Genomic DNA, 18842 nt, shown 5'->3' with positions numbered 1-18842 from the left:
TCCTAAGGCCATAGCCTGGGTTTATCACCAGGGAGAAGAAGTTTCAGCAGGCCAGAAGAAAGTGGCTCCTCACTTTCTGAGCACAGTCAGGAGTGAAGCTCTCTATAAACATCTTAAATGACCACGTCTGTCTTCACAGGTGTGAAATCCCAACTAGCAGAAGTCCCTGATTTGTGAAGGCTGCAGGTTAAACTCTGAAACATCAGCCCTCCAAACCCCCTCCTCCTCCACTTTGTTTGCAGATGATAAGACAGATGTCTGGAGAGGAGGAGTGACTCCATCAAGAACACTCAAAGCACTTCATGCGGCAGGGATGACGCCAGCCTCTAGGTCTGGGGCCGGGCTCCGCTGGCCCCCTCTGCCTCTTCTCTGCCAGGCTCAGCGCTTGCCACGCCTGCGAGAGAGGGGAGTCACCATGAGAAGGGACAAAGATGCCAATTTTCAACAGTCTTTCCCTGCTCCAGAAGTGTGTCCACCTGATAAGAGGAAAGAATGAAGAGGGAGAGGATATTCTCGCCTGGCTATCTGAGAGGGCCATTTGGAAAGGCTGCCCATGGGAGTACACTTTCTCCTGGCTACAGCCAGAGTTCATTTGGCTTCTTGACAAATCTTCGGACAGAGGAAAGAGAGCTCACCTTTGGAACTTCTGTGAGGCAGAAATATTCACAGCTAACACTGTGTTCAAATATCTAAACTTTCAATCTTCAGAGAACTGCTGTTAAGAGGCAGGCTTAAGGACTGCCATCCCCATTAAACTAAGATGTTAACTAACTTGTCAAAAGGCAGACAGCCCTTAAGAGGAGAGCTGGGACTTACACCTAGATGGTCAGTTCTGAAGCCCATGCTTGGTTTGTTTACCATGATGTTCCTCTAACCATCCTGAGTGAAAAAGAGAAGAAAGCAACCATAATCACGGAGAAGACCAGGCCAGGGGCAAGCAGTAAGTCAGAGGATGGCTGTTTGATATTCTAGCCACTTAACCAGGGTGAAGTGGATATTCTTCACACTCCAACTCCCTCAGGAAGGACCCCAAGACTTGTCACAGAATGACTAATGGCACCAAACCCAAGCTCCATAAACAAATGTAGACTGTTGGAAAGAGGGTGTGACCAGGCTATTCTTTTAAGACTTTTTTGATGTGGATCATTTTAAAAGTCTTTATTGAATTTGTTACAATACTGCTTCTGTTTTATGCTTTGGTTTTTTTGGCTATGAGGCAAGTGGAATCTTAACTCCCCAGTAGGGATTAAATCTACACCCCCTGTATTGGAAGGCGAAGTCTTAACCACTGGACCACCAGGGACGTCCCCCAAGCTATTCTTATTACAGAAAATTCACTGGGTAGAACTGCGACAATAATGTATGTTGTAACACAGTCACTACATTACGTACCACCTTGGCTAAGATCAACAGTGGGGAGGAGGGCGGGGAGGTCATGACTTCCCTTGTCTCAGAAAGGGAGAACTTGCTCAAACGTGACCTTGGGCTAATTGCTTCTTTGCTTCAGTTTCCTCAACTGTAAAATGGGCCTAACAGTGCTGAGCCCTCAGGTGATGGCTAAGGATTAAATGAGACAGGGTCTGGTATATAGTAAGTGTTGACTGTATGGAAGCTGCTAACGCTGTAAGCTCTAAGACATGCTCCAACACACAGATGACTCTGTACTGTTCACTACACGGCTACTTTCTTTTCTGTCTCCCATCCCTGCTCCTCAAAAAATAAAAAAAATTAGTAATAACAAACCATTTCTTTGGGCCTCAGTCTTGTCATCTGGAAAGTGGCAATAAACAGCCCCTGTTCCATAGGATGGATATGAGGATTAAATAAGTAGATAGTGTTAAGATGCTGAGAACAATGATTGGCTCATGAATGCTGTGGGCAGCAGCTGCTGCTGCTATAACCACAGTGCCCTGACCCACGGCTGCGTCACATGGGAGTGCCCAGGGTGGCTGCTGAGCTCAGCACTCTGAAGATGGCATGGGTCAGCAGCCCCGGCTGCTGGCAGTGCGACGGGTGAAACTTAAGAGGCTGTGTGTAATCTCTCCCCCACAAAAGCAGCTCTGTCACCCAGGATGAACTGTAACTCAGGAAGGGGCTTTGCCGAGGGCAGGGCTGTAATGTAGGAAGGAGCAGTCATATCTCCCTGGACCTGTAACACTGATGGCGAAAGAATCGAAGCCTGGCCTGGGTCCGTGGCACCAGCTTGGTCATCCTGAAGCCTAAGAAAAAGTTAGGGTGGAAGCAACCTACGTGACCCAGATCCAAGTCCCTCTGGACCACTCACCGAGTTGGCAGAGGACAGCCAGGGAGAACAGGAGCCCGAGCAGGATGTACCCTCCTTTGCTTGCCATTGTGACCAGCTACAGAGTCTAGGAGACAGGAACACAAAGCATTGTCACAAACCAACAGGTGATTGCTGGAAGGCCTGGGGGCTTCCAGAAACACAGGAAGGAGAGAGCAGACCAAGAAAACAGGGAACCTCCAGGCCAGGGGCCGTGAAACAAGGGTGTTCTTTGTGGGGGCAGTGCTCGAGCCCTCTGCAGTTGAAGACCTCAGCTTGCTGAAGAAATGCTGTCAGGCCTGGTGGGAGAGGCGGCTGCAGGGAGACATGGCACCCCGGGGCCCACCCCAACCCTCACCCACAGTAGCCGTGCACCTTTGCAGAAACTCACCCCTCTGAGCCTCAGTGTTCAGGACTGAGCAGTGGGACAGCACTATCTCCTCCCTCAGGGGCACCGGTAAAATGTACAGAGTACACAGGGCAGCGCCTGCAATTCGAGCTCTGCAGGCTGAGCTCCAGCTGCTGGCTGAGCTGAGCCCAGCAAGCATCACTTTTCCAGGCCATGCCACTAAGTGCATCACACCAAAGGGGTGACTCTGGGGGGCGCCAGCAGGCATTCAGTGGCAGAACATGGGGCAAAGGCTTTATGCACGGAAGCTCTGGCTCCCCACCTTGGTAAGTGTGATGGGGACACCTCCTCCTTCACTATGCAAAGGGCAGGCAGGTTCCAGGTAACTCTGCTATCTAGTCCCTATTCCATTAATGCTTAGAGGTGTGGCAGTGAGGATCAGGGGAGAAGAGGGGAGGGCTGAAATGCCTCAAATCCTCTTTTCACTTGAGAAGGAGGCTGAGCCACAGGGGGGTTTTTAACTTAAGTGAAAGTGAAGTCCCTCAGTCATGTCCGACTCTTTGTGACTCCATGGACTGTAGCCTACCAGGCTCCTCTGTCCGTGGAATTCTCCAAGCAAGAGTACTGGAGTGGGTTGCTGTTTCCTTCTCCAGGAGATCTTCCCAACCCAGGGATCGAACCCGGGTGTCCTGCATTGCAGGCAGATGCTTTACCATCTGAACCACCAGGGAAGACTTAGTCCAAACCATGAGCAACAGATCTAAGGAGTCTCCTGACCCCATCCTGACTTCCCTGAGCAACAGGGAGGTGATATCTGCCCCAAACCAGGGTGGCGCCACAGTCTACTCTCCTGAGCCCCACAGGCCAGGACATCTGCCTGGCAAACAGATAAGGGTTCTTGGCCGCACCCCGCCCCACCCCGCCCCACCCCACCCCACTCCACCCCACTCCACCCTACCGCACCCAGCCCTCCTCTAGGGCAGGACTGGGAGTTGCCTAAAGAAGATGATATTAAGGAAGCTCACACCCAGGAGACAGAAAGGTCACATTCTGATGAATGGGGAAGCAGGAAGAAAATCTAACTGGGCCTGGCCTTTCTTTAAGGCTGAATCACCCCCATTTCCCTCTGGGGTCTTCAAAACCTACCATAGCCTATATGCCCACTCCCACCAGGCTGACTCTCCCCGGGGGGTAGCTGCCCAACACCCCAGTGCAGTGAGGATCTGAGGCTGCCCAAGCTAGTGGTCAAAAGCTCAGACCCAAACAAACTAAAATCTGGCTCTCTCATAGCTATCGAGCCTCATTTTTCTCACCTATACATGGGTGCTTCCCCACATGGGGAGATGTAAGATAAAACAACCTAACTATGTGCTTGACACAGTCACAGGAAAGTGGTGGCTACTGCTACTTCCTGCCTCACTCTGCACACACACACACACACACACACACACTCACCCGCCCCCTGCCACCACCACTACTGGAATGGGAAAGAAAGGGGCAGGGCACAACTTTTGAAAGAATGACATAGCCCAAGGACACAACATAAACTGATTAGAATAAAATGGGACCAAGGTGGCAGACAAGACTAGACCTCAATCAGCAAGTGAAATAACACATCCCGAGGTGCCACGTCAGTGCCAGTTCAGTTCAGTCCCTCAGTTGTGTCCAACTCTTTGCAACCCCATGGACTGCAGCACACCAGGCTTCCCTGTCCATCACCAACTCCCAGAGCTTACTCAAGCTCATGTCTATCACGTCGGTGATGCCATCCAACCATCTCATCCTCTGTCGTCTCCTCCTCCCGCCTTCAATCTGTCCCGGCATCAGGGTCTTTTCAAATGAGTCAGTTCTTCGCATCAGGTGGCCAAAGTATTGAATTTTCAGCTTCAGCATCAGTTCTTCCAATGAATATTCTGGACGGATTTCCTTTAGGATGGACTGGCTGGATCTCCTTGCAGTCCAAGTGTTGTAGGTAAGGAGACCCCTTCCAGGGCCCGAAACTGGGCTCTTGTTTAACACTCTTGTTTAACACTCGGAAATGAACTGTCCGAGGAGACACATGTGCTGACAAAGCAAGAGATTTTATTGGGAAAGGGTGCCTGGGCGGAAAGCAGGAGGGTAAGGGAACTCAGGAGAGCTGCTCTGTCACATGGCTTGCAGTCTCCGGTTTTATGGTGATGGGATTAGTTTCCAGGTTGTCCTTAGCCAATCATTCTAACTCAAAGTCCTTCCTGGTGGTGCACGCCTTGTTCAGCCAAGATGGATGCCAGAGAGGATTCTGGGAGGTGGTCAGACAAGTGGTGTCTCCTGAACTCTTCTGGTTGGTGGAGGTTTATTAGTTCCCTGTTCCTTACCAGGACCTCCTATCATAAAACAACTCATGCAAATGGTTACTGTGGTGCCTGGCCAGGGTGGGCAGTTTCAATCAGCGTGCTTCCCCTAACACAAGGGAGTCTTCTCCAACACGACAGTTCAAAAGCTCAGCTCTTCGGCGCTCAGCTTCCTTTACAGTCCAACTCTCACATCCATACATGACCACTGGAAAAACCACAGCCTTGACTAGACGGACCTTTGTTGGCAAAATAATGTCTCTGCTTTTTAATATGCTGTCTAGGTTGGTCATAACTTCCCTTTCAAGGAGTAAGCATCTTTTAAGTTTATGGCTGCAGTCACCATCTGCAGTGATTTTGGAGCCCCCCAAAATAAAGTCTGACACTGTTTCCCCATCTATTTGTCATGGAGTAATGGGACTCGATGCCATGATCTTTGTTTTCTGAATGTTGAGCTTTAAGTCAACTTCTTCACTCTCCTCTTTCACTTTCATCAAGAGGCTCTTTGGTTCTTATTCACTTTCTGCCATAAGAGTGGTGTCATCTGTGTATCTGAAGTTATTGATATTTCTCCTGGCAATCTTGATTTCAGCTTGTGCTTCAACCAGCCCAGTGTTTCTCATGATGTGCTCTGCATATAAGTTAAATAAGCAGGGTGAGAATATACAGCCTTGACGTACTCCTTTTCCTATTTGGAACCATTCGGTTGTTCCATGTCCAGTTCTAACTGCAGCTTCCTGACCTGCATACAGGTTTCTCAAGAGGCAGGTCAGGTGGTCTGGTATTCCCATCTCTTTCAGAATTTTCCACAGTTTATTGTGATCCACACAAAGGCTTTGGCATAGTCAATGATGCAAAAATAGATGTTTTTCTGGAACTCTCTTGCTTTTTCAATGATCCAGGGGATGTTGGCAATTTCAAAGTGGTCAAACAGGAGATGACAAGAGTGAACATCGACATTTTAGGAATCAGGGAACTAAAATGGACTGGAATGGGTAAATTTAACTCAGATGACCAATATCTACCACTGTGGGCAAGAATCCCTTAGAAGAAATGGAATAGCCATCATAGTCAACAAAAGAGTCCAAAATGCAGTACTTGGATGCAGTCTCAAAAATGACAGAATGATCTCTGTTTGTTTTCAAAGCAAACCATTCAAGATCGCAGTAATCCAACTCTATGCCCCAACCAGTAATGCTGAAGAAGCTGAAGTAGACTGGTTCTATGAAGACCTACACGACCTTCTAAAACTAACACCCCAAAAAGATATCCTTTTCATTATAAGGGACTGGAACGCAAATGTACAAAGTCAAGAGATACCTGGAGTAACAGGCAAAGCTGGCCTTGGAGTATAAAACGAAGCAGGTCAAAGGCTAATAGAGTTTTGCCAAGAGAACGCACTGGTCATAGCAAACCCTCTTCCAACAACACAAGAGAAGCTCTACACATGGACATCACCAGATGGTCAACACCGAAATCAGACTGATTATATTCTTTGCAGCCAATGATGGAGAAGCTCTATAAAGTCAGCAAAAACAAGACCGGGAGCTGACTGTGGCTTAGATCATGAACTCCTTATTGCCAAATTTAGACTTAAATTGAATAAAATAGGGAAAACCACCAGACCATTCTCAGTTCAGTTCAGTCACTCAGTCGTGTCCAACTCTTTGCGACCCCATGAATCGCAGCACACCAGGCCTCCCTATTCATCACCATCTCCTGGAGTTCACTCAGACTCACAGCCATCGAGTCCGTGATGCCATCCAGCCATCTCATCCTCTGTCGTCCCCTTCTCCTCCTGCCCCCAATCCCTCCCAGCATCAGAGTCTCTTCCAGTGAGTCAACTCTTCTCATGAGGTGGCCATAGTACTGGAGTTTCAGCTTTAGCATCATTCCTTCCAAAGAAATCCCAGGGTTGATCTCCTTCAGAATGGACTGGCTGGATCTCCTTGCAGTCCAAGGGACTCTCAAGAGTCTTCTCCAACAACACAGTTCAAAAGCATCAATTCTTCGGCGCTCAGCCTTCTTCACAGTCCAACTCTCACATCCATACATGACCACGGGAAAAACCATAGCCTTGACTAGACGGACCTTAGTCGGCAAAGTGATGTCTCTGCTTTTGAATATACTATCTAGGTTGGTCATAACTTTTCTTCCAAGGAGTAAGCATCTTTTAATTTCATGGCTGCAATCACCATCTGCAGTGATTCTGGTATGACCTAAATCAAATCCCTTACAATTATACAGTGGAAGTGAGAAACAGATTCAAGGGATTCGATCTGATACAGAGAGTGCCTGAAGAACTATGGAAGGAGGTTCATGACATTTCCAAGGCACTGTTCAAAGATCAAGGAATGGGTGGTGGCCCAAATCCTGGAAATCTCTGCCCCGTCCCCAAAATGGTTGGAATAATCCTCCCACTCATTAGCATATGAAATTACCCAGCCTATAAAAACTAACCACCCCAAATTTCGGAGCACACTCGCCCTCTGCGACAGCCCACATTCTGTCTGTGTCTGCGGAGTGTGCTTCTCTCAGAATCTGAATAAATCTACTTCTTACCTATCACTTTGTCTCTCACTGAATTCTTTCTGCAATGAGACATCAAGAACCTGAGCTTAATTAGGTCCTGAAACCACGTACCATGGGTTTTGGCTGGGTTTGAGTGCCAAGCCACATGGGTTCGAGTCCCAACCAAGGTTTTGGCTGGGTTTGAGTCCCAGCACATGAGGTCATGTCCCAATCTGTGGTAAATGGATTCACAACCACTCCCAGACTTCCTGCCCTAAGTCAGACAGGCATGTCCACACCTCCTGGCCGGACTATGGGCCTCTCCAGGGAGCTTCCCTCTTGTTCCCTGAAACTGAGAGATGGGAGGCACCCTAACAGATCAGGGTCTCTATACCCTAACAAATCAGGAAGAGGTCCCAGCCCCTCTGGCTGGCACCCAACGCCCCTGCAATGCTTTCTGCCTGGAGCCAGATGAGTCAAGTGAACAAATGATAGTGTTCCCCTATCCCTGGACCCCAGTCAGTGACCCAGGCCCAGCACACCCCAGCTCCCAGCCTGGTTCCTTACAAGTAAGGGTGTTTTGGTAGAAAGGATAACTTAACACGCTCACACAAGCCCGGGGCTGGGAACAAGTGCTGCAAGAGAACAGGAGAGAAAGGCATCCATCAGAGGTTCCCAAAGAGGGAGACAGAGAGTGTCAGACTCTTCCTAAAAGTTCTGAAATAGCTGCTTCCTCGGGCAGCCCCACCAGAGGAGGAGGGAGGTGGTCACAATCTCTAGGAGACTTTCTTCCAAATGGTCCTTGGCATGAACAGCATCATTAAAACAAATAAACAGGATGTGGTGCAGAGAACCCATCCTAGATGAAAGGGTTACTAAGAAAAGCTTATCTCTTAACAAAAGCAGGAGAAACTGCACAGTGAACTGGTTCAGGGACATGCTTTCTCATTGACCGGTGAACAAAGCCTTGGATATTTCTGACTCTGCCACTTTTTGCTGTGTGTTACTCAACCTCTGGGCCTCCCCTCTGTATCCAGGACACACAGGGATAAGCACACACACTGCACAGCACGGTGCCTGGCCAAAAGAAGCCCTCAAAAGGCAGCAGCCACCATGAGTCATGGGAAGTCATGAGGTTCCCACAAGAAGCAGCTGGGCAGGGAGGGGGCATTGGGCCGAGAAGGGTGGAGAGGGTATACAGAAGGTAGCATCAGGTCCGAAAGCTGGACAAATACTCTGGGCTTGGATGAGCAGAGGAGATCGCAGGCCCCAAGCCTAAGGCAGCCCGCAGCCATATGGGTTGGATGGGGAGTGTCAGGATTGAGCTTTAAGTCCACAGGACTGGCTGGGAGTCAGAGTGGATGTTTCCATGATGGTTGCAAGAGGGCAAAGACGGCAGAGAAAGGAAGTGGTCAGTGTGCAGATGCCAAGATTGTAGTATTTGAATCAGAAGTCCAGGTCTTCATTGCTGCTGTTTATTAGCTAAGTCATGTCTGTCTTTTTTGCGACCCAGGCATCTCTGTCCATGGGATTTCCCAGGCAAGAATACTGGAGTGGGTTGCCATTTCCTTCTGGGGATCGAACCTGCATCTCCTGCACTGCAGGTGGATTCTTTACCACCGAGCCACCAGAAAAGACAAAATAGCTGACTGTCTTAAAGCTATTTTATAAATGCCTCTAAAATGCTGACAGTAGTTAACACTAAGCAGGATTATTTATGATTTCTTATTTCTCTTCCTGACTCTTTACTCTTTGCCATACTTTCCCAAATATTCTATAAAGAGACAAGCATTGGTTTTGTAATCAGAAATAGGAAAATCCACACATTACAAAAATTTCCCTTTTAGTAGTCATCAATCACCTCAGTTCAGTTCAGTCGCGTCCAACTCTTCGCGACCCCATGAATCGCAGCACGCCAGGCCTCCCTGTCCATCACCATCTCCCGGAGTTCACTCAGACTCACGGCCATCGAGTCCGTGATGCCATCCAGCCATCTCATCCTCCGTCGTCCCCTTCTCCTCCTGCCCCCAATCCCTTCCAGCATCAGAGTCTTTTCCAATGAGTCAACTCTTAGCATGACTGGCCAAAGTACTGGAGCTTCAGCTTTAGCTTCATTCCTTCCAAAGAAATCCCAGGGTTGATCTCCTTCAGAATGGACTGGTTGGATCTCCTTGCAGTCCAAGGGACTCTCAAGAGTCTTCTCCAACACCACAGTTCAAACGCATCAATTCTTCAGCGTTCAGCCTTCTTCACAGTCCAACTCTCACATCCATACATGACCACAGGAAAAACCATAGCCTTGACTAGACGGACCTTAGTTGGCAAACTGATGTCTCTGCTTTTGAATATACTATCTAGGTTGGTCATAACTTTTCTTCCAAGGAGTAAGCGTCTTTTAATTTCATGGCTGCAGTCACCATCTGCAGTGATTTTGGAGCCCAAAAAAATAAAGTCTGACACTGTTTCTAATCACTTATCTTCTGGCAAATCTGTTTCAGCATTAAGAAAGAAAACTGAACCTCAAGGCTTACAACTCTTCCCCCTAGTATAAAACATCCTCCATTTTCAATTTAAAAATGATGCCCACAAGGGTGAATCACATGGTAGGTGAACCAACAGAGCTACCGTGACTTTTCCAACCCCCCCACCAAACACTTAGATGCAAGAAGCATGCAGAAGACCTCATCAGGCTTTCCTCAACATTTTAGGATTAATTTAAGCAAATGGATTTAATTATTAGAAACAGCCTAAAGTCATTCTGAAAAGGGTCCACAGGATATGATGGGTGAGCTTCCTGGAAGACACCATTTTGCAGTGGTAGAACACGCTTGGTACCGATCTTAGGAAATGTGGAGATTTTTCTGGGTGGCTCCGAAGTTGACTCTAAAAGGGAATTGCTTCAGGGACAAGTCAAGTAGGCTTTTCACTAGAAGAATAAGTAATAGTCAAGGATATATAAGCATTGTTTCCAACAGTAAGAATTTGGTAACACACATGTCTAACAAGATGATGAATAAATTATGGTCCAATTCCATGGTGGGGAACTATACAGCCATGAAAAGTAACAGCCATGAAAGGCTGTAAGAAAAAAAAAGGCAGTTTAGCTATAATTTTATTACTTTTTCTTTAAAAGACACATACATACATACACACACCTTTAAAAAAAAAAGCTTCGGACATCAACTTTTCCAAACATTTTGGGGCACGTGATGAACAGCATGGCAGAATTATGAGCAGCTTATTTATACTTAAATATGTGTTCTTAACAATGAATATTTTTCAGAAAGAGCTCTCAAAAGAGAATATTTTAATGTACTTCTGTGTCATTTGGAACTTGCAGCTTAAATTTTTATTTTTCTAATACTCTACCTGATTATTAAAAATACATAACAGCTTTCCAAATTTGCTACATTGAGGTAAAAAGTATTTCCTGTATATATGGTCTCCTAGGTCTAAAAGGGAGATCAGCCCTGGGATTTCTTTGGAAGGAATGATGCTAAAGCTGAAACTCCAGTACTTTGGCCACCTCATGCGAAGAGTTGACTCATTGGAAAAGACTCTGATGCTGGGAGGGATTGGGGGCAGGAGGAGAAGGGGACGACAGAGGATGAGATGGCTGGATGGCATCCCTGACTTGATGGATGTGAGTCTGAGTGAACTCCAGGAGTTGGTGATGGACAGGGAGGCCTGGCGTGCTATGATTCATGGGGTCGCAAAGAGTCAGACAGGACTGAGCTGAACTGAACGGAAGGTCTAAAAATAGTTATTTTAGTCACACCCTATATTTGGGGGGGGGGCGGAAATGAGGCTTTCAGGATTTTCTAGTAGTCCTGAAAGAGAGACCCATATTCTAATCCAACTTTGCTGTCAATTTTTATAACCTTAAAGCAGTAAACTCCTTTACTTCAGTTTCTAATTCGTAAAGTGATAATAATGCTTTTATAGAATAATGAAATCGAAGACTTGAGGGTTTTAAAACTCAGTATGGGCTAAAATGTTATATGGCACACTTCAAGGAACAAATAAATGCACACACAATCCTGGGGTCTGTCCTGGGCTCAGACCTACCCTGGAAATAATATTTTTATGATTAGGTGCCAGATTTCTGAATTTCTTCCAGTTTATCAGGACATCAAAATAAACAGCTGTAAAAGCCAGGAGAAACGGGTGGGAGAAATCCAGGCTGTTCTGTTTGGAAAAGTATGGTCAGAGACAGTAACTATCTTCAAATATGGTAAGGGCCACCAAGGAAGAGAGGGGCAGGTTATTCCATGTAATTTCCAAAGACAGCGTTAGGATCAATTAGAGAGGCAATTTGGGCTTCCTAAGAAACTGCTTGCTATCACCCCACTTCCTCCTCCCTCCCTGCCACGTGCCAGGCACTCAACAAAGTGTCAGCACAGATGGAAATCAATTTCTTTGGTGAAATATGAAAAACTCCCCGTCACTTAGAAATGTTCACATGAAAAGAACACAGATCAGAGATGTTGCAGAAAAGATGGCAGCAGAAAGCAGCAAAGGGTTAAAACTAGAGATTCTCATTCTACAATAAAAACCAACCCAATCATGATTTATTCATTTCCATCCACCTGAGATGTCAAGAGAAGCTAACAGTAGCAAGGCGATTTACAAATACAGGCATCCCTAACCAAGTTCCTGAAGATGTTTTGGGTAGCCAGTTTACAGCCAGTGCAAGCCTATATTCCATTATTTTACAGAGGAAAACAGACACGCTGCTGTCCATCCAAAAACCCTAGCCAGCACCCTCAAATATTTATCCACCTATTTAAACAATCCAAATAAATTTGAACATAAAACATATGACATGCCAATGACCCAACAAATTTAAGGAATTCATTGTGGGTATATTTACTCTACAAAGTAAGTTCGGTCCTGACACTTACCCCCAGTCATTTACAGTGACCATTTACGAGCCCATGTAAGCTGAGCAGCTAGACACTGGGGTACAGTGATTACTAAACCAGGTAAAGCCCCACTCTCAAGAACCTTACAGTCTGGTGGAGGTGGATACGAATTAATGCTACAGACTAGGTAGAAAATAAAATAGGGTACCAAGTCCTGGTACTCTAGCTTCAGTGGGCATCAGACTCATCTGGAGGGCTGTTAAAACACAGATTGCTGGGCCCTGCCCCTAGAAGTTCTGATTCTGGAGGTCTTGGGGGGGTGCCTAGGAATTAGCATTTCTAATCAGAGACTACACAGACAACTGAAGATTCACAGAGTGAGAAGGACTTTGCCTACCCATGGGGATTTTGAGGACAGAGGTCACAGCTGAGGCATACAGGTGACCTCCAGAAGTGAAGAATGGTCCTCAGGCGACTCTCAGCCAGGAAATGGCACCTCAGTCCTCCAATCACAAGGACTGTGCCACGCCAACAGCTTGAATGATCAAGGGGACAGGTTCTCTCACACAGTGCCCTCAGAAAGGAACCCAGCCCTGCTGACACCTTGATTTGAACCCAGGGAGGCCCAGGCCAGACTTCTGATGGATGGAACTGTAAGACTAATACATTTGTGTTGTGTTAAGCCACTAAATTTGTGGCAGTTTGTTTCTACAGTAATAGAAAATGAATACACCAACCTCAGAACTGGTACGTGGCAGAACAGTATTTAAACCCAGGCCTGACTTCTTAACCATAGTTAAACTCTCTGGCGGGGAAACTTCTCGTGAATTCAGCTTCTGAAATAAATTGGTTGAACAGAGGCCACCAGAGAAGAGACTACACATGGGCAATGTTGCCACAAGATTCACAGACGCCCAGGGGCACACTTAGTGTTCCTAGGAGCCTGGAGCCTTAGAGGCTGATGATCTTTAAGGCTAAAGGTATTTTCAAACACCAAACCCAATGTTCCTATTTTACGGAAATTAATGGAGGCCCTGGGAGATGAAAGTACCTGTCCCAAGGCAACAGGTTAGTTGCAAAGCCACACTGGGTAGATCTTGCTTCTGTTTACCAGGGGCCAGTGGTGACATAGTAGTAAAGAGTCCACTTGGCCAATGTGGGCGACGCAAGAGATGTGGGTTCAATCCCTGGGGTGGGAAGGTCCCCTGAAGCAGAAAATGGCAAACCGCTCCAGGGCTCTGGGCTGGAAAAGTCCATGGACAGAGGAGCCTGGTGGCTTGAAGTCTATGAGGAAGTCAAGAGTCAGACACAACTGAACAGAGCACAGCAGCTCACAAGTAGCTCAAAGTAACACCGCCTGGAGGCGCTCAGTATTGGGGACTCGGGGCTTTACCTCTTTATCACCTTGGACACGTACAGCCAGGCAAGTTGAGTCACCTACAGAGATCACTCAGCTCAGAAAAGTGATTACATCAGCAAGTAGAGACAGACAGAAAGCCACCATCACAATGAACAGCCCCTCCCAGCTACTCTTGAGCTCCCAGTGCCAGAGATAATCATCTCAGAACTCTCCAAACCCACAAATTTGCTGCTTCCTCAAAAGGAAGGGCCAGTCCTGGGATTTCTTCCAGGAACTCTAGTCTCTAGTTCTTCAAAGAGGGCCCTCATTTAAAGAGCCCTGCCCTTTGAGGTAGTACATGTAAGAGCCAGCTATGAAGATATTTCACAAAAAATACGGGACATAAGTAATAACACATCCTGTTTTGGAAAGCCTCAAGCATCTCTGGGCTAGGTTTTGTTTACGGCAGTCTGGTTGGCCCAGAATTTTTAATGCATTTCTTTTCAAGAACTTGTACCTGCAGCTCTCAAAGCTGAATTCCACTAGACACCTGCTTGCCTCACTCTAATATCCATTTTTATTTGGAATTTTATCTTACAAGCTTCTCAGCATAGTGGAGTGTTTTCCTTACAGTTCCCTGTTTGAAAATACAGAAGCCCCAGTTTCATACATTTGGTCCACAGTCAGGCAATTCCTTTGATCAACATTCTGAACTGTGTGTGCCATCCCTGGAGAACTGGGAATAAGCTACCCTCAGCGAGGAACATGGGGATATGAACTATTAACAGCCACATTTGTTTTCCACTTATCAGGTGCCACAAATTATCTCATTTAGTTCTTACAACACCCTGGTGGCGCTACTGGTAAAGAATCCACCTGCCAATGCAGGAGACCTAAGAGACTCGGGGTCAAGCCTTGGGTCAGAAGATCCTCTGGAGTAGGAAATGGCAACCCACTCCTGTATTCTTGCCTGGAGAATCCCATGGACAGAGGAGCCTGGTGGGCTACAGTCCACAGGGTCGCAAAGAGTCAGACACAACTGAAGAGACTTAGCATACACTCATTTTACCCATAAGAAAATGAGGTTAAATAGCATGCTCACCATTACCTAGCCAGCAAAAAAGCAGAGTCGAGATTCAAACCCTGGTCTGTGGCCATGTCCAGGCCCCTGATCACTATGCCACAACACATGAACTTTATCATTTCTCTGTAAGCAAACCAAGTGTCAAATTCTAGGTATTCTAGGTGGATTCCAAAGCCACCACCACCCACAGATGAAACTAGATAAGGTAGAGCAAAGAGGTAGGGAAGAGCTGTTTCTCTGATCTGTGATTCTCACAACTAAACAAAGTAATCTTTGGATTATCTCACCTGTATTTGAGGTCTCCTCCTTTTTGAGAAATGTCTGTCAATCACAAGCTACCTTGATATGGTGTGGGCTACATCTCTAGCTTTGTAAAATTTATGGGCTGATCTGTTTAGAATGAAACAGAGTTAATGCAGGCTTCCCTGGTGGTCCATAAAGAACGTCCCTTTCAGCCCATAAAGAATTCCCCTGCAATGCGTGTGACCTGGGTTCGGTCCCTGGGTTGGGAAGATCCCCTGGAGGAGGGCATAGCAACCCACTCCAGTATTCTTGCTTGGAGAATCCCCATGGACAGAGGAGCCTGGAGGGCTGCAGTCCATGGGGTCGCAAAGAGTCGGACATGACTGAGGAACTAAACACAGCAGAGTTCTTGCAGTTGAGAGCGGTAAGCAGGTCTCCGCTGGGGCCCCCTGGTATCTTTTAAAAGTTGGCCAAGAAGAGGATTTTTAAAAGAATCAGCTGGCCACAACAAGAGGCAGTTTTAAAGTGGACATAAGGCATTACAGGAAGGAAAAAAAAAGAAAGCACTGGTCAAAAGCAAAACGGGAGGAAGCCTCCTGCACCACAGTTTTCACAAGGTGGCAACAGGCCACACTGCATTTTCAAATAAGTCACCCAACTACTGCCAAAGTGAGTCACCAAGCCCATCTCTTTTTCGTGTGGGAAGCGGGCTAAAGGGGAGAACTCACAAGCGTCAGAGGAGAAATAGAACGTTACTTGGTACCCTTCCAGGATCCATGGAGAAAATCACTACTTAACGTCTCCTTAAAAGTCAGCCGAAAGACTCCAAGAAGGGTGCGGCCCAGGCCGGCCCAAGAAAACCAACATCGTACTTGAAATGTCTAAGTTACGACCCCACCTTGCTTTTTAAAATTTCAAAGTTTACACTTCCGGGGCAGAGAAGAATGTCGACACTCAGGGATGGGGTTATAACCTCCTTTCAAGGTGCGATCTGTTTTCCCTAAATTGCAAGAGCTCCTTTTCAGAATCGAGGTTCGGAAGGTATTCCCGGGGACCGGGGACTGGGCGGGGGGGGTGGTGGAGCGGCGGAATACAGGGTTGGGGGGGGGGGCGCGCGGGACGGGGAATGCGTCAGCTCCCTTCTCGCTGTATACAAAAGAAGCCGGGAAGCTTAAAGGCGCGCCGGGAAGTCCGGCGCCGGGATGCTGCGGGACGCGGGCGGAGGGAAGGGCGCCGGAGCTCGCCGTCCCCCAGCGCGGAGGCCGGCGCAGGGTAAGCGCGGCCAGCTCGGACCCTCCAAACCCCTCAGTCCCGCGGCCCAGCTGCTAGAGCAGCGGGTCAAGCGTCTCAGCGCCGGGCTCGGAGCGCGGCTCCCCGACCCTCCAACCTTACCTAAACGCCACACGCCTCCGCTTCAGCGCCGCAGAACCTGCGACAACAGCCCAGCCCTTCTTTATCGCCTGGGCTGGGAGGGAGGCGAGCCCCGCCCCCGCCCGCCGGCCCCGCCCCCTCCCCTCCGAGCCCCGCCCGCCGCCGAGCTCTGCGCGCCGCAGTGGCCAGTCCAAGGTCACACGGCTGCGGGCAAGCAAGGGGTCTAGGCCACGGTGCAGAAAAAGACTCGTGACCAGGATTAGGTGAAGTTCTTTATGTTAAAAAGCTGAAACGTAAAGTTTATGATGCCCTTCCTCCTTTGGATTTGTTAATTTAAAAAAAATTCCAGGACTTAGGAATTTTCTTTTGTTTACAAAAAAATTTAAAAATGTTTTTCAAAATGTTTGCGTGCCCATGCCAAACTCCCATTGGCCAGGCTTCTCTCGGCTCTCGGGCTCTGGTAACCCACAAAGACCCTTCAGCCATAGCCACATCTGGTGCCTTGTGTCTTGTTTGGAAGCGAGATGAAATTTTTGTGGATTTTTTTTTGCGGGGGCGGGGGTGGGGGTTTGGGGGTGGAGCTGCGCAGGGCGTGGTCCACCACGCAGCTTGTGGAATCTTAGTTACGCGACAAGAGATGGAACTGGACTCCTGGCAGTGAGAGCATGGAGTCCTAACCAGTGGCTCGCAGGGGTATTCCCTTTTGTGATCTTAAAAGCGTATATTAGCCAGTCTGGGGCCCGTATCACCATTTAGAATGTTATTTTTATGTGAAGATAATAATCTGAAGTTTTCACTTATCACTTTGTCAGCATCCGCTCCGGAACTGCCTTAATGAGAGCCCTGCAAAGGAGAGCTGGGAAAGCAGGCCAAAAGTACATTCTTTTTCCAAGAGATTGACCTCTGCTGAGATGAAGTTCAAAGAGGGGAAATTGTATAACTCATCATGACATGTACCTTCTACCATGATCCTCTGATGGCTTTGGGGTGTCATGGAATGAATTTCATATGGTGGTGCCTTAATCTTGGTTTTTCTCTATACAAACTGGAGTCTCAAATCAGAATTTGCTTTGATATCACAGTCGTGGTGGTGGTGGTGTAGCCGCTAAGTCGTGTCTGACTCTTGTGACCCCATGGACTGCGACCCCACTAGGTTCCTCTGTCCATGGAATTCTCCAGGCAAGAGCACTGGAGTGGGTTGCCATTTCCTTCTCCAGGGTATCTTCCTGACCCAGGGATCAAACCTGGGTTTTCTGCACTGCAGGCAGATTCTTTACCGACTTAGCTATCAGGGAAGCCCTGATCAGCTAATATGTGTGTTTCCTGATTGTTTACAGAGCTCTTTCACATGCATTTTCTGTGCATCCTATAAGCTCTCTTCCATTATCTGCTTATAATGTGGTGTAGCCAGTGTTGGCCTAAGAACCATGGCTGTATGTTTTCCCGGGGAGTCTATAGTGCACCCTCTTTGTTTTAACTTGAGAATACAATTAGCCCTGCATATCCATAGGTTTGGCATCAGTGGATTCAGCTACCAAAACTGCAGTTGTCAAGGGATGACTGTATTATAAATACATCATTTTTTGGAAGGGAGAGAAGGAAATGGCAACCCACTCCAGTACTCTTGCCTGGAAAATCCCATGGACAGAGGACCCTGGTAGGCTAAGGATGGGGTCGAAGAGTTGGATAAAACTGAGCGACTTCACTTTCACTTTTTATAAGGGAATTGAGCAGCCACTATATGTAGAGTACATTGTGAGAAACACTGGGCTGGAAGAAGCACAAGCTGGAATCAAGATTGCCAGGAGAAATATCAAGAACCTCAGATATGCAGATGACACCACCCTTATGGCAGAAAGTGAAGAGGAACTAAAAAGCCTCTTGATGAAAGTGAAAGTGGAGAGTGAAAAAGTTGGCTTAAAGCGCAACATTCAGAAAACTAAGATCATGGCATCCGACCCATCACTTCATGGAAAATAGATGGGGAAGGGGAAACAATGTAAACAGTATCAGACTTTATTTTGGGGGGTTCCAAAATCACTGCAGATGGTGATTGCAGCCATGAAATTAAAAGACACTTACTCCTTGGAAGAAAAGTTATGACCAACCTAGATAGCATATTCAAAAGCAGAGACATTACTTTGCCAACAAACTAGTCAAGGCTATGATTTTTCCTGTGTTCATGTATGGATATGAGAGTTGGACTGTGAAGAAAGCTGAGTGCCGAAGGATTGATGCTTTTGAACTGTGGTGTTGGAGAGGATTCTTGAGAGTCCCTTGGACTGCAAGGAGATCCAACCAATCCATTCTGAAGGAGATCAACCCTGAGATTTCTTTGGAAGGAATGATGCTAAAGCTGAAATTCCAGTACTTTGGCCACCTCATGCGAAGAGCTGACTCATTGGAAAACACCCTGATGCTGGGGAGATTTACCCGGTGGCTCAGATGGTAAAGCAGATTGGAGGCAGG

The 18842-nt window shown here is 47.3% G+C and overlaps 1 protein-coding gene across 1 annotated transcript in view; it reads right to left on the bottom strand.

The window, feature by feature from the left end:
- CD59 (CD59 molecule) overlaps positions 1-16491 on the bottom strand; it is a 28631-nt gene extending 12140 nt beyond the window's left edge. The window contains exons 1-2 of the mRNA XM_018059261.1: positions 16395-16491; positions 2285-2369 (exon numbers count right to left, since the gene is read on the bottom strand). Of these exons, the coding sequence (XP_017914750.1) occupies positions 2285-2351 (67 nt within the window). The 5' untranslated portion in view covers positions 2352-2369; positions 16395-16491. The remainder of the gene's footprint in view (positions 1-2284; positions 2370-16394) is intronic.

Source organism: Capra hircus, chromosome 15, assembly GCF_001704415.2.
Source record: "Capra hircus breed San Clemente chromosome 15, ASM170441v1, whole genome shotgun sequence".
Lineage (NCBI taxonomy): Eukaryota > Metazoa > Chordata > Mammalia > Artiodactyla > Bovidae > Capra > Capra hircus.
Note: the sequence above shows the minus strand (reverse complement) of the source record. Positions and strands in the feature narration are given on the sequence as shown.